Raw genomic sequence first — 13,489 nt, forward strand, 5'->3', positions numbered from 1 at the left:
AATCAAATCCTATTTCATTAATGTCATCTCATTAATTAATTAAAATGTAAAAGAAAGTTGACCATTAATACAATATACTATAATCCTAATTGAATATTTTGGGTATTTTAAGGATTCAAAATAATTGAATTGTTTAAAGTTTATGGTGGATGTTTTAATTCTTTTCTATATTTGTCATTTTTTTAAATAAAGTTTAATATTTTTTAAAATATAATTTGCATTACTTATAAAGTTACATTTATGATTTAATGGAGAATGTGGGAAGTATATTTTAGAGAGAAAAATCTTTTTGGCCAGAAAATTTAGTCAGAATTTGATCAGAATAATATTTTGTCTATGTTATTTCACCTTTTAGACATTTTTATCCTTTTAATTTTAATACATTATAACTAAAAATGGAAAAATTATCAATTTTATTTTTTTTAAAAAAATATTATAGTATTTTTAATTTTCTGGCCAATTTTTTTTTGGATTTAGAGCTTTCCATTTAAAGTATGTCAATGTTTTTCTTAGTAAATGTAATAAACAAACAGGTTTGAGACCCACAAACACAAAAACAATGAAAAATCTGCAACTGAAAATATTTTTAAAAAATATAAATAATCAGCATTTCATTGCGAAATCGGTTATTAATTATATTTAATGATGAATATTTGACAATAAATTATCAAAAAATTCTAGTAAAAAAAATTTATTAGTGCTAAAGAGAATTAAAAATAGGGACAATTACCCAGGTTAATTGGCCACTATTGGCGAACCACTCCGAGCCTAAAGGGTTAAAATTGTTAACAAAAATTTTAAAACGGTATATGAAATTTCTTTTTAACCAAAATGACAAATCGTTCACAAAGTAGCGATTTTATTCGCCGGAAAAAGCAAAATCACTACTATAACAGAGATTTGTTAAATTTGATTTTTTAAAAAAAAAAAATTAAACAAAATCGCTCCCAAAGAAGCAATTTTCAAAATAAAAAAAAATTATAATTTTTTTAATACGTGTTGCTGCTGAGGCAATGACTTAAGTTTAAAAATTCTTTTTTTATTAATTTTTGCTTCTTCTTTTTTTAAAAAAAGTTTAAATCAAAAAGCTTTTTATTTATTTTTTAAATCAAATCGCTGCAAAGGCGAAAAATAAAAAAAATTGATTTACACTTTTTTTTTAAAAAAAAACACACTGCCTCAGCAGCGACATATCAAAAAAATTATTAAAAAGAAATTTCATATACCGTTTTAAAATTTTTGTTGACATTTTTACCCTTTAGGCTCCGGACTCCCCCTTTCGACGGAAGATTATATCATTTATACATAATTAAAATAATCTTTTAGGTGTATATAGTAGATGTCAAACTTTCTTCAACTACTTCGTGTGTATTTTTAAAATTTTGAATCATTTATTGAAAATTCTAACTTTGTCGCTGATGTTACTGTTGATATAATCAAAAAAGAGTATTTGACCTTATGCTTTATTTATTGTTATTTTTACTAAATAGGCGGAAAATCGATTTCAGAGTATTCAACCCGTTGTAATTTTATATGTATGCCATTGTTGTTTTATTTCAATTGCATTTTTATTATTTTTGTAAATAAGAAAATTATGCATATTCAGATGTTTTTTAATAAAAGGGATAATGCTCAAGTACCTCCTCAATCTATGCCCGAAATCTCAGAGACACACTTATATTATACTAAGGTTCTATTACTCACTGAACTTATTTTATTAATAATTTTCTACCCCTTTTAGGCCTACCTGACACTATCTTGTGGGTCCAACGCTCGTTGACTTTTTTTTTCAAGTTAGTACCACAAAAGGGTTAGAATTTACTTATAAAATAAGTTCAATGGTAATAAAACCTTAGTATAATATAAGTCTGTAATTTCAATACTTGTGCATTTTCCTTTAATAAAAAAAATAGAAGTGATTATTTCACTCAAATTAGCCAAAAAATGGCATATCTGCTTTATTTATATAAATAAGGATATAAATAAAAAAACCGACAGTAAAATATACATAAATGACAAATTCACATAATTGATAAATTTATGCTACAAGATTAATTATATCCCATAATTTGTGGAAACAGACATAAATGGATCTTTTTAACCACCAACCACTCCACAAAACACATAATAATTCCAATTTTTATTTTAATTTACATAATAATATACACAAAACACATAACTAGATCTAAAAGAATAATTAAAATTGAAAAAGAAAAAAAAACAGAAATGTTAATAAATAACCATTTACCGTAAGATTAGTTCAACACGTCCCAGTAGTTATGGGAAGAAAAAAAAAAATTCACATTCAAAACAATATAAATATAAATCTTCACAACTCTTACAACTAAACTAAATCTAAAAAAATAATTATAGTTGAAGTTTAAAGAAAGAAAATGTGGAGAAGTATTTTTATTTTCATCTTCAATTTGTGTCTTCTAGTTAGTGCTAATGCAAATAATGACAATCAAAGAAAGGTAATTTATTTTATTTTTTTTGTAAAATTCTTGTATTAATGTTATTTTTCTGTGTTTTTAGCATGTCTACTTCACTCTGTTGTATCCTCGATCCACTTTTCATACTTGATTTTATTATACTTTATTTAAATCGATGTTCTAACATAAACACATCGTCGTATTAATGATGATGTTATTATAATGTGTAATTTGCAGTCATATATTGTGTATATGGGTGAACTTCCAAAGGACACAAGGTCCTTAATTAGCAATCACAACAACATCCTCAAACAAGCATTTGGATCAAAGTAAATATATTTCTACCTAATTTCATATATATGTTTGTGAATTTATTATTATTGTTGATTGTTGATACAGTTGTAAATCATCGAAAGTTTATTGAGTACGATTGATTGGAGTATATGTATTATTTTATTTTTTTACTTGATGTCAGTAGACGTCAGATACTTGTATTCGGTCTCAAGTAATTACTACTCAAGATAACCCTAGTAACAAAAATAAGACATTTTGCTTCAATTGTTATTTGATTTAAAATGATGCACTAATAAAGTATTTAATTAGTTATATTTCTTATATGAAAAACTATTATTATGAATATATTTCAAAATATGAATACTAGTCAGAGTTATAGTAAAATAACATTTGAATAGTGGTTTTTTTTAATAATGATTTAGTTAATGTGTTCACTTTGTAAAATGTCGATATCCTTATCAAAAATTGGAGTCCGGAGCCTAAAGGGTAAAAAATGTTAACAAAAATTCCAAAATGGTATATGAAATTTCTTTTTAACCAAAAGGGCAAAATCGCTCGCGAAGTAGCGATTTTGTCCACTGAAAAAAGCAAAATCGCTGCTATAGCAGCGATTTGTTAAATTTGCTTTTTTTTAAAAAAAAAAAAAATTATAACAAAATCGCTCCCTCGGGAGCGATTTTCAAAATAAAAATCTTTTTTTTAATTTTTCTTTTATATGTCACTGCTTAGGCAGCGACTTGTGTATAATTTTTTTTAATTAATATTTTTTGCTTTTTTTTTTATAAAAAAAGTTTAAATCAATTTTTTATTTTTTTTTAAATCAAATAGCTGCCAAGGCAATGATTTTTAATTTATTTTTTTAAAAAAAATAAAATTAAAACAAAATCGCTCCCGAGGGAGCGATTTTGTTATAATTTTTTTTTTTTTTAAAAAAAAGCAAATTTAACAAATCGCTGCTATAGCAGCGATTTGTTAAATTTGCTTTTTTTTAAAAAAAAAAAAAATTATAACAAAATCGCTCCCTCGGGAGCGATTTTGTTTTAATTTTATTTTTTTTAAAAAAATAAATTAAAAATCATTGCCTTGGCAGCTATTTGATTTAAAAAAAAATAAAAAATTGATTTAAACTTTTTTTATAAAAAAAAAAGCAAAGAATATTAATTAAAAAAAATTATACACAAGTCGCTGCCTAAGCAGTGACATATAAAAGAAAAATTAAAAAAAAGATTTTTATTTTGAAAATCGCTCCCGAGGGAGCGATTTTGTTATAATTTTTTTTTTTTTTAAAAAAAAGCAAATTTAACAAATCGCTGCTATAGCAGCGATTTGTTAAATTTGCTTTTTTTTAAAAAAAAAAAAAATTATAACAAAATCGCTCCCTCGGGAGCGATTTTGTTTTAATTTTATTTTTTTTAAAAAAATAAATTAAAAATCATTGCCTTGGCAGCTATTTGATTTAAAAAAAAATAAAAAATTGATTTAAACTTTTTTTATAAAAAAAAAAGCAAAGAATATTAATTAAAAAAAATTATACACAAGTCGCTGCCTAAGCAGTGACATATAAAAGAAAAATTAAAAAAAAGATTTTTATTTTGAAAATCGCTCCCGAGGGAGCGATTTTGTTATAATTTTTTTTTTTTTTAAAAAAAAGCAAATTTAACAAATCGCTGCTATAGCAGCGATTTGTTAAATTTGCTTTTTTTTAAAAAAAAAAAAAATTATAACAAAATCGCTCCCTCGGGAGCGATTTTGTTTTAATTTTATTTTTTTTAAAAAAATAAATTAAAAATCATTGCCTTGGCAGCTATTTGATTTAAAAAAAAATAAAAAATTGATTTAAACTTTTTTTATAAAAAAAAAAGCAAAGAATATTAATTAAAAAAAATTATACACAAGTCGCTGCCTAAGCAGTGACATATAAAAGAAAAATTAAAAAAAAGATTTTTATTTTGAAAATCGCTCCCGAGGGAGCGATTTTGTTATAATTTTTTTTTTTTTTAAAAAAAAGCAAATTTAACAAATCGCTGCTATAGCAGCGATTTGTTAAATTTGCTTTTTTTTAAAAAAAAAAAAAATTATAACAAAATCGCTCCCTCGGGAGCGATTTTGTTTTAATTTTATTTTTTTTAAAAAAATAAATTAAAAATCATTGCCTTGGCAGCTATTTGATTTAAAAAAAAATAAAAAATTGATTTAAACTTTTTTTATAAAAAAAAAAGCAAAGAATATTAATTAAAAAAAATTATACACAAGTCGCTGCCTAAGCAGTGACATATAAAAGAAAAATTAAAAAAAAGATTTTTATTTTGAAAATCGCTCCCGAGGGAGCGATTTTGTTATAATTTTTTTTTTTTTTAAAAAAAAGCAAATTTAACAAATCGCTGCTATAGCAGCGATTTGTTAAATTTGCTTTTTTTTAAAAAAAAAAAAAATTATAACAAAATCGCTCCCTCGGGAGCGATTTTGTTTTAATTTTATTTTTTTTAAAAAAATAAATTAAAAATCATTGCCTTGGCAGCTATTTGATTTAAAAAAAAATAAAAAATTGATTTAAACTTTTTTTATAAAAAAAAAAGCAAAGAATATTAATTAAAAAAAATTATACACAAGTCGCTGCCTAAGCAGTGACATATAAAAGAAAAATTAAAAAAAAGATTTTTATTTTGAAAATCGCTCCCGAGGGAGCGATTTTGTTATAATTTTTTTTTTTTTTAAAAAAAAGCAAATTTAACAAATCGCTGCTATAGCAGCGATTTGTTAAATTTGCTTTTTTTTAAAAAAAAAAAAAATTATAACAAAATCGCTCCCTCGGGAGCGATTTTGTTTTAATTTTATTTTTTTTAAAAAAATAAATTAAAAATCATTGCCTTGGCAGCTATTTGATTTAAAAAAAAATAAAAAATTGATTTAAACTTTTTTTATAAAAAAAAAAGCAAAGAATATTAATTAAAAAAAATTATACACAAGTCGCTGCCTAAGCAGTGACATATAAAAGAAAAATTAAAAAAAAGATTTTTATTTTGAAAATCGCTCCCGAGGGAGCGATTTTGTTATAATTTTTTTTTTTTTTAAAAAAAAGCAAATTTAACAAATCGCTGCTATAGCAGCGATTTTGCTTTTTCCAATGGACAAAATCGCTACTTCGCGAGCGATTTTGCCCTTTTGGTTAAAAAGAAATTTCATATACTGTTTTAGAATTTTCGTAGCGATTTTGTCCATTTGGTTAAAAAGAAATTTCATATACTGTTTTAGAATTTTTGTTAACATTTTTTACCCTTTAGGCTTCGGATTCTCAAAAATTGTGTGTACGCCACTAATTTTCTGACAGAAGATTTTAATTAGTTATTCGAGTCTTGAAATTTTATTTGTTTTTTATTTTTTCTCAATGATTTTTTTTTCGATTTTCAGTTTAGCAGTAGCACAACTACCAAGGGTATTACACAGTTACAGCAAAAGTTTTAACGGGTTCGTGACAAAATTATTGCCAGAAGAAGCAGACCTTCTATCTCGTATGAAATAATATCGAATATCAATGAATTTTAATGTCAATTTTTTATTTAATTTAGTATGATATCATTTTTTTTATTTTTTTATTTTTTGCAGATAGACAAGATGTTATTTCAGTGTTCCCAAACACAATTCGACAACTTCGAACAACAAGATCATGGGATTTTGTTGGCATGCCATTAAATGTTGAAAGAAATCAAGTTGAAAGTGATATTATTGTTGGTGTTATTGATACAGGTTAGTATCTATTGTTTAAAAATTTATCAAAAATTATTCGATACGATATTTATATGGATGAGAGATCGTAGGTATCTGATGATAGAGATTAGAGGCAGAGCTAGAGTTCTAAATAATTCTTTTGCAAAATTGTATTTGTTAAGAAATATTATAATACTTCGACAAGTTTCTTTCTAGAATTCAGAACACAATACAAAATTATGAATCAGCTTATGCGAAATAAAATTATTAATGTACATTTATACTGACGTTTACACCATCATCATGATATGTTTATATGTTTTTAGGAATACAAGTCAAAATCCATTATAAACAATTAAGAAATTTTTTTTTGATGTAGCATTTGTATAGGTGAGATATAGTAAATAATTTACGTGTATATATATATAAATTGACGTAACATGAAACCTATTAGGCCAAAAGCTCCATGGAGAGCAACAAAAGTCCACAGACCCTCCATAGTAATACAAGTCAGAATCCATTATAAACAATTAAGAATTTTTTTTTTGATGTAGCATTTGTATAGGTGAGATATAGTAAATAATTTACGTGTATGTATATATATATATATATATAACTCATAATTTAAAAATTCTTATTGATCCAATCATTTCACTAGGTGTGCGCAAACCGACTCACACTATAAAATAATAAAATATAATTGATTGTATTCAATCACTTGATCAACATATTATTGGTATGTCACCAATACTTCATTTATTTATTTATTTATTTGGAATTTAAATATTTTAGGAATATGGATTCAATCAGAAAGTTTCAATGATAAAGGCTTTGGGCCTCCACCTTCAAAATGGAAAGGCAAATGTGCCCAAGGTGCCAACTTCACTAAATGCAACAAGTAAGTTAAAAATTTATTCGCACTCGATAGTTTTTTCAATTTAATGAATACTAGTTATTATTTAATATTAGTTATGCAATACAATGTTTTACTTCAATTTGTAACTACTAACGTTAAATTATTTGATTTGATGTAAATATCGACTATGACTAGCTATAACTAACACATAGGTGGTAAAATTTCAACATTTCACTATGTGATTCCAAAATAAGATTTTATTATTACGTGGCTATTTTGTCGTTAAATAGATTTAGAGAACATATTTTACTATTTAGGAAGTTGTTCGTCTGTTTCATGTTCTTTTATAGTAATTCGTTTATGTTAGTGTATATAAGTTAAACTCATACTAACATTTCTATAAATGAACAGCAAAGTGATCGGAGCACAATTTTTCAATCTTGGAGGTGCGGGAAATGACAACGAGCTCTCACCGGCCGATTTCGAAGGCCACGGGACCCACGTGGCGTCCACGGTTGGTGGAGTACCCGTCCCGGGCGCTAGCTTGTACGGTATAGCAGAAGGCACTGCACGCGGAGGTGTCCCATCCGCGCGCATTGCCACCTACAAAGCGTGTTGGTCCATGGGGTGCACGGACATGGACATTTTAGCCGCGTTCGACGCTGCCATCTCCGACGGGGTGGACATAATTTCCCTCTCCGTCGGAGGCGGAGGGCGCGAATTTTTCGAGGATTCGATTGCTATTGGAGCATTTCATGCCCTAAAAAAGGGGATTTTGACAAGTTGTGCTGCTGGAAATAGTGGGCCTGATTTGGGAACTATTGAAAATGTAGCCCCATGGATTTTCACAGTGGCTGCTACTAGCTCTGATAGAAAATTTGAAACTGATGCTATGTTGGGCAATGGAGTGGCTATTTCTGTAAGTTACACAAACTCTTTGAGAAAATAGTCATTGTTCTATAATAATAATAGACTTCACCGGAAATACATCGATTGTGGTGCAGGGTCAGGAATGAGATTGTTTCACCATTATCTAGAGATCTCGAGTTCGAGTTCCGGATATGGAGAACATTATGTTGAGAATATAACTCCTGAGTGAGCCATACAGTATCCGATTCGAATTTAGTCAGAGCTTCAAATACCTAATGGAAAACCAAAAAAACTCCACAAAAAATAATTTCCTAAAAAACATGACTAACTCGTTCAAATTTAACTTAATTTGTCGATTTAACACCTCTATATATAATAAGTAAAGAAAGATTGTTGTAATTACAAGTTCTATATGATAAACTAATGTATTTTTTCCTTTTATAGGGAATTTCAGTCAACACATTTGAACCAACGAAAAAATGGTTTCCATTAACCTCAGGAACTCTTGCACAAGCAAAGAATGCATCTTATTATGGAAATTACAGGTGTGTCTCAATTTATGTAATATTATATTTTTATTAATTTTGTTTCGAGTTAAACGTATTTTTCTATACTCTAGAAAATAATTTAACTTCATACTCACCTTACATTAGTATTTATAATATTGTATAGGGAAAAGGGGGTGATATACCCTTCAACTTTATCATATGGAGCTAATATACCTCTCGTTATGAAAGTAACTCATATATGTCCTTACCGTTATACAAACGGCTCACATATATCCCTACGGTTACAAAATGGCTTACATATACCCTTCATTTAAAGGAAGTTAAAAAAATTAGTTTTAAACTTATATTTATTACTGTTAATTTTTAAAAAAAAAAATATTTAGGGGTATATATGAATCTTCTATCAAAATCTCAAGGTATATTTTAAATTTTTTCATACATAAATTATTTTTTGACTTCTTTTATTATAATTATTTGAGTTTCTTATTCTTATTTTATTTTTATTTTTTCATTCCTTAGTTTAAAGAAAAAAAATTTAAACTATTTTTTTGTCTATATTGTAATTTGATTTTTGTATTCAAAGAAAAAAATTTGGTCATCTACAATAAGTTTTACAAAAATATTAGTAAAACATAAATAAATTTAATTATCAAAATAATATTTCTAAATTAGTCATTGAAACAAAAAAAATGTCAAAAAAAATATGTTTGACGAGGATTAAATTTACTTATATGAGATTATACTTTGTAGAAAAAAATAATAAAAAGTTAGATCAAAATTATTTTTTTCCGTTTCCGTTAGAGGAAAAGGGTATATGTGAGTCATTTGTTTATAAGTATGGGTATATATAAGTCACTTTCATAACAAGGGGTATATCAGGTCTAAATGACAAAGTTGAGGAGTATATCAGAACCTTTTCCCTATCGTATAAAGTATAAACATTGTTCTCAGTGACCCAATTTAACAACGCTACAAGAGTCTTCAGCATCCACCCAAGAGTCAATGGCCCAATCAAATCATTTATTCATTGGGTGCAGCACCAGGCGAACTCCGTGTGGGTCTGCCCCTAATTGCTCGCATAAACATTATGACATGTTTATAACCTTAAATTTTAAATAAAAAAAAAAAACTTCACTTTTTTCTTCCCGACCCAAATAAATATTTATGGCTATTTTTAAAATCATAAATTTCAAAATATTATTACAACATTATTAATATGACATGTTTAAGAATATCACAATTGTCTGCCTATAATGATAAATATATCAAAGGCTTTTCATTCAACTTATTTATTCAAATGAAAATTGAGATGTTTTTTTTACTTATCCTCTCCTGTTAACCTTATCTCATCATTACTTTTTAAAATGCGAACATGTATCGACCATAACACATATATTAGTCATGAAATATAGTATAACATGTGATTTTCATCGAACAAAAAGGAAAATACTAGTGTACCTACAAAAACATGATATATCCACATTTGTATGTTGTTGCCACACCTTTCTTATATTTATGATTTTCATTTCTTTCTTTCTTAAACTTCAGTGCGTGCGATTATGGGACTTTAGATGATACCAAAGTGAAAGGGAAAATTGTATATTGTCTTGGAAGTAATCAACAAGATTATACCCTAAAAGCATTACAAGGAGCTGGTACAATTATATTATCTGATAAAATGACAGATACTCCATTTATTACATATATATCATCAACAAGTATCAACACAACATATGCTGCACAAGTTGAGAAGTACATACAATCTACAAAGTAAGTTTTTTCTCTAATTTTTGGTATTATATATTCGTATAGGAAAAATTAATTAAATTCGAATTCGTACCAAGAAAATTTAATATTGAAGTAAAGCATTTTCTAAAAAAAGATACATCATATTTTGATATTTTGGAATTAATCATGGTTAAGAATGAAAGAGAAACTTATTACTCTATCACAACTTTTATAGATTAATTCTTTCATTTGGTATAAGGTGTTATTCGAATTTGGAAATTGATTAAATTCGAATTCGTGTCATGAGATATCTTTTGGAGCTTCATATTTTAGGCTCAAAACTGAGACATGTGGTTAAAAATGAAGAAAAAACTTATTATGTTATCACAATTACTACTGATATTATTTAATGAATTAATTAATAAAAGGGAAAAATGTATTCTCCTCATGAAATTATAGTTGTTAATTTTTCACAAAGTATATATGACACCAAAATTGTTTTTTATGTACTTTTTTCATGTGTACTTATACACTTTTTTATATTTCCTTTCTGAAAACTCTAGTTTCACCGCTGAATTATATATGTCATATTTATGTTTTTTTTAATGAATATTCAGATCCCCTCAAGCTGTGATACACAAAACAAGAACTGTGAACATGACTGCACCATTTGTGCCTTCTTTCTCATCTAGAGGACCTCAATCAATCAGTCTCAACATTCTCAAGGTAAGGAAAAAAAAATGAGAATCAATGGTTTCATGAGAAACTATGTTGCTTATAAAAGTGTGTTAAAATTGACATCCCTTAATTATAAAATTATTTTATATCAATATACTATATATTGAATGTCTTTGACTTCATCGTATATTTATTTATTTATTTTCTTTCATACTTCACTTAACGAAAATTTATTTAGTCAAGGGTCTATCAAAAACAATCTCTTTTATCTTCAGATTCCACATGTGTGATCACACACTGTGTATTGTTGCATACTATACGTTAAATTTCCTTTGATTTTTTTGTCATCGTCTGTTTATTTTTTGACTACACTTAAGCTACATACACTCTACCCTCTTCTGACTTTTTTATTATCGTGTGTTTGCATTTGACTATCCTTTAAGACAACATACACCCTACAAACCTACACTCTTCATATGTCACTCATGTGATAACCATGGGTATATTGTTATATACTATACGTTAAATCTGTTTAAATATCTTATCGCCTTGTGTTTTACATTTTGCATACCTTTAGACTGCGTATACTTTTATCCTCTTCGAATGTCACCCATTTCATCAACACGTGTTTGTTTCTTAACTTTTTTTTTAGTAAAAACTCTAACTCTACCACTGCTCTGACACGAACTGACACGAAGTAATATTATTATTATTATTATTTTTGACAGCCTGACATATCTGCCCCTGGATTGAGCATCTTGGCTGCATTTACAGGATTGAATTCTATCAATAGTGATGGAACTAAAGACAAGAGAATTGTGAAGTATAATGTTGATTCAGGCACTTCCATGTCTTGTCCACATGCTGCTGCTGCCACTGCTTATGTTAAATCATTTCATCCTGATTGGTCTCCTGCAGCTATCAAATCCGCTCTCATGACAACCGGTATATTTTTGACACGTATCTCAAATTTTATACGCATATAGTTTACTTATCTCACTTATCATAATTATCTTTTAGGTGGCTTTAATGACAATGGGATAATCAAAATCTAATATATATGGTAGATGCTCATTATGCAACTTAATAGTGTAAAAATTAATTCAGAATCCCAATGTCACTATTTTTGTGTGATACTTTCCTTCTTAGTCTATTTTAAATTTTCGTACTTGAAAACAAATTAACTTTAAGCTTCTCATTGCAAATATCTTCTTGGGCAAGTGAAATCAATAATTCTATTTTATAAGTATTTAAGATTCTAATAGTGTAAAAAAAATATTTTATATTGTTGCTATATAAAAGTTAATGAACTTTTTTTGTTTATTTTACTATAATAATTTTCCATTTAATCAACATTCCTTTGCTCGTAGTTAGTTTCATCATATTTGACCTGATCGTGTAAAAAATTTTTTATATTATTGTTGTATAGAAGTTAGAACTTTTTTTTGTTTATTTTACTATAAATCTTTACGATTTAACCAACCTTCTCTGCTTTGTAGTTAGCTTCATCGATGTTTAACCTGATAGTGTAAAAAATATTTTATATTATCGTTGTATAGAAGTTAGAACTTTTTTTTGTTTATTTTACTATAAGTTTTTACGATTTAACCAACCTTCTCTCCTTTGTAGTTAGCTTCATCGATGTTTGACCTGATACCTGATAGAGTAAATATTATATTATATTGTTGTTATATAAAAGTTAAATGAACATTTTTTTTTGTTATTTTCAGCTACATCTATGAAGATTAGACCAGTGGGAGCTGAATTAGCCTCAGGATCAGGACAAATAAATCCAAGAAAGGCAATTAATCCTGGTTTAATATATGATCTTGATATTAACTCATATATAGGCTATTTTTGCAAAGAAGGCTATAACAGTACAAACATAGCTTTACTCACTGGAAGCAAAATGTACAACTGTTCAAGCATACCAAAAGCATTAGGGGCAGATGGACTAAATTACCCTTCAATGCACTTACAACTTCAAAATCCAAATGAAACTGATATTTCTGCAATTTTCTATAGAACTGTGACATATGTTGGGAATGGCAGTGCTGTGTATAAAGCAAAAGTTAGGGGACCAAAGTGTCTTTCTATAAATGTTGTGCCAAAAATTTTGTCATTTAGTAAAGCAAATGAGAAAAAATCATTTACAGTTGAGTTGAAGGGGAAATTCACTAGAGATAAATCATGGTATATTTCTAGTTCTTTAGTTTGGGGTGGGAATAAACCTTGTGTTAAAAGTCCTATCTTAGTTTATAGGCCATTATTTAATGTTGTGTATTAAAAGCTAGATATTGTTTCAATAAGATACTAATAGATTTTTTTGAATAATTTGTCTTTCATCATTCTCACTTTTTTTTACTTACTCTTTCAATAGATGTAATTTACTCGCACCTGATATTCCCGAGGTAGGG

At 27.1% G+C, this 13,489-nt stretch overlaps 1 protein-coding gene across 1 annotated transcript; it reads left to right on the forward strand.

Annotated features, from left to right (window-relative positions):
• The first annotated feature begins 2,377 nt into the window (after positions 1-2,377).
• Positions 2,378-13,359, forward strand: LOC107029920 (subtilisin-like protease SBT4.15). Its single transcript, XM_015231357.2, has 11 exons — positions 2,378-2,474; positions 2,670-2,761; positions 6,135-6,235; positions 6,330-6,470; positions 7,224-7,329; positions 7,699-8,206; positions 8,602-8,702; positions 10,215-10,436; positions 11,012-11,120; positions 11,801-12,017; positions 12,803-13,359. The coding sequence occupies exons 1-11, from the start codon at positions 2,394-2,396 to the stop codon at positions 13,357-13,359; spliced, it is 2,235 nt and encodes a 744-aa protein (XP_015086843.2). The 5' UTR covers positions 2,378-2,393.
• Positions 13,360-13,489: the final 130 nt, after the last annotated feature.

The sequence above is a fragment of the Solanum pennellii genome, chromosome 9 (genome assembly GCF_001406875.1).
Source record: "Solanum pennellii chromosome 9, SPENNV200".
NCBI classification, from domain to species: Eukaryota; Viridiplantae; Streptophyta; class Magnoliopsida; order Solanales; family Solanaceae; genus Solanum; species Solanum pennellii.